This window comes from Megalobrama amblycephala, unplaced genomic scaffold, assembly GCF_018812025.1.
Source record: "Megalobrama amblycephala isolate DHTTF-2021 unplaced genomic scaffold, ASM1881202v1 scaffold482, whole genome shotgun sequence".
Lineage (NCBI taxonomy): Eukaryota > Metazoa > Chordata > Actinopteri > Cypriniformes > Xenocyprididae > Megalobrama > Megalobrama amblycephala.
In genome coordinates this window covers 1-2,500 of record NW_025953404.1, presented here as the reverse complement: position 1 = coordinate 2,500, position 2,500 = coordinate 1, and the positions used below count along the sequence as shown (strand labels likewise).

The following is a 2,500-nucleotide window of genomic DNA, read 5'->3' as shown; positions in this document are numbered from 1 at the left end:
GATATTTCCTTGAATTATATTTATTTATTTATTTATTAAAACTAACATCATAAAGTGATCGTTTTTTTTTCCTTTTTTTTTTACTTTGAACAATGATGGAGCTATACTTGACCCATCTTCTGGGGTGTCTTCTTAGCAACATATAAAACAAAAACAGCTCCTTTATATATATATATATATATATATATATATATATATATATATATATATATATATAAATGAAATGTAATATTGTAGTAGTTATAAACAAATACAAAAAAAAAAGATTTACTCGTGAAGGAATAATGTAACGGGCTCAATTACATCAAAGAGTATAGAAGTCAAGAGGCGAAAAACCATTGCGTTACCAAGGCAACGACTGATGCTTTTGTATTACAATCCAAAGAGCGGCCGTTATCATCCCCACAGTGGAAAATGAGACTGTAACCATTCCAGCTGGCCCGGATCGGTACAGTTATGCAATGAGATCTCAAAAGCATCAGTCATTGTCTTGGTAACGCAATGGTTTACTGATGATATGAGATATAAATAACGGCCACGTAATGGAGGATGATCAGATATTTCTTCTAAATTTATCATTAATTTGTTTACATTGCTCTGCAAATAGAGCACCTTGCCAGCTACAGAGAAACTGGTAGCTAGGAACAGACAAGTGACCAATACTGAGTGGCGATGTCACTTCATGGATTCTACCAGCACAATTCAGCACAGTTTGACAATTCATGTTGCCTGTTAGATCATTTGAGCTGCTTTGTTGAGCGCAGTGGCACTGAGAACATAATATTTCACACACTTTAAGCTCTTTTATTTTCCAAATGTACGGTTCAACATGAATACGTGTATCGTTACAACCCTAGTAATCACACATGAAAGTATCAAACTGGGAAATTTCATTAGTAACCATTATAACATTACATTACATGGCATTGATCTACTGATGTCATTGTTCTCTACAGGTTGAGCCGTTGTGGTGTCACAGGTGAAGGTTGTGCTGCTCTGGTTTCAGCTCTGAGATCAAACCCCTCACACCTGAGAGAACTGGATCTGTCTGGGAATAATCTAGGATACAGTGGAGTGAAGCTGCTCTCTGATGGACTGGAGAAACTTCACTGTACACTGGACAAACTGAAGTAAGATTATGACTTTTGCATATGAATTAGCATTTACAGGCTGTTATTCACATTTTCAGAATTTGAAGGATGTAATCACACATGAAAGTATCAAACTGGGAAATTTCATTAGTAACCATTATTACATTACATTACATGGCATTGATCTACTGATGTAATTGTTCTCTACAGGTTGAGTTATTGTAGAGTCACAGATGAAGGTTGTGCTGCTCTGACTTCAGCTCTGAGATCAAACCCCTCACACCTGAGAGAACTGGAGCTGTCTAGGAATTATCTAGGAGACAGAGGAGTGAAGCTTTTCTCTGCTGGACTGGAGAAACCTCAGTGTAAACTGGAAATACTGAGGTAAGATTATGACTCTCACACATGAAATAGCATTTGTAGGCTGTTGTTCACTTTTTCAGAATTTGAAGGCTGTAATCACTAGGGGTGTAACGGTTCACAAAATTCACGGTTCAGTTCTATATATGACAGTGGTGTCATGGTTTGGTACGTTTTCGATACAGCAAAAAGAAAGAAATGCCAGAGAAATTTCCTTGAATTATATTTATTTATTTATTTATTAAAACTAACATCATAAAGTGATCTTTTTTTTTTTACTTTGAACAATGATGGAGCTATACTTGACCCATCTTCTGGGGTGTCTTCTTAGCAACATATAAAACAAAAACAGCTCCTATATATATATATATATATATATATATATATATATATATATAAATGAAATGTAATATTGTAGTAGTTATAAACAAATACAAAAAAAAAAGATTTACTCGTGAAGGAATAGTGTAACGGGGCTCAATTACATCAAAGAGTATAGAAGCCAAGAGACGAAAAAACCATTGCGTTACCAAGGCAACGACTGATGCTTTTGTATTACAGTCCAAAGAGCGGCCGTTATCATCCCCACAGTGGAAAATGAGACTGTAACCGTTCCAGCTGGCCCGGATCGGTACAGTTATGCAATGAGATCTCAAAAGCATCAGTCGTTGTCTTGGTAACGCAATGGTTTACTGATGATATGAGATGTAAATAATGGCCGTGTAATGGAGGATGATCAGATATTTTTTTCTAAATTTATCATTAATTTGTTTACATCGCTCTGCAAATAGAGCACCTTGCCAGCTACAGAGAAACTGGTAGCTAGGAACAGACAAGTGACCAATACTGAGTGGCGACGTCACTTCACGGATTCTGCCAGCACAATTCAGCACAGTTTGACAATTCATGTTGCCTGTTAGATCATTTGAGCTGCTTTGTTGAGTGCAGTGGCACTGAGAACATAATATTTCACACACTTTAAGCTCTTTTATTTTCCAAATGTACGGTTCAACATGAATACATGTATCGTTACACCCCTAGTAATCACA

The 2,500-nt window shown here is 36.2% G+C and overlaps 1 protein-coding gene across 4 annotated transcripts in view; it reads left to right on the top strand.

The window, feature by feature from the left end:
- The window catches only part of LOC125261778 (NACHT, LRR and PYD domains-containing protein 12-like), a 31,143-nt gene extending 29,664 nt beyond the window's left edge, over window positions 1-1,479 (top strand). For all 4 annotated transcript variants that reach the window (XM_048180331.1, XM_048180330.1, XM_048180328.1 and 1 more), the window contains 2 exons: window positions 957-1,130; window positions 1,302-1,479. In XM_048180331.1, coding sequence (XP_048036288.1) covers window positions 957-1,130; window positions 1,302-1,479 — 352 coding nt within the window. The remainder of the gene's footprint in view (window positions 1-956; window positions 1,131-1,301) is intronic.
- Window positions 1,480-2,500: the final 1,021 nt, after the last annotated feature.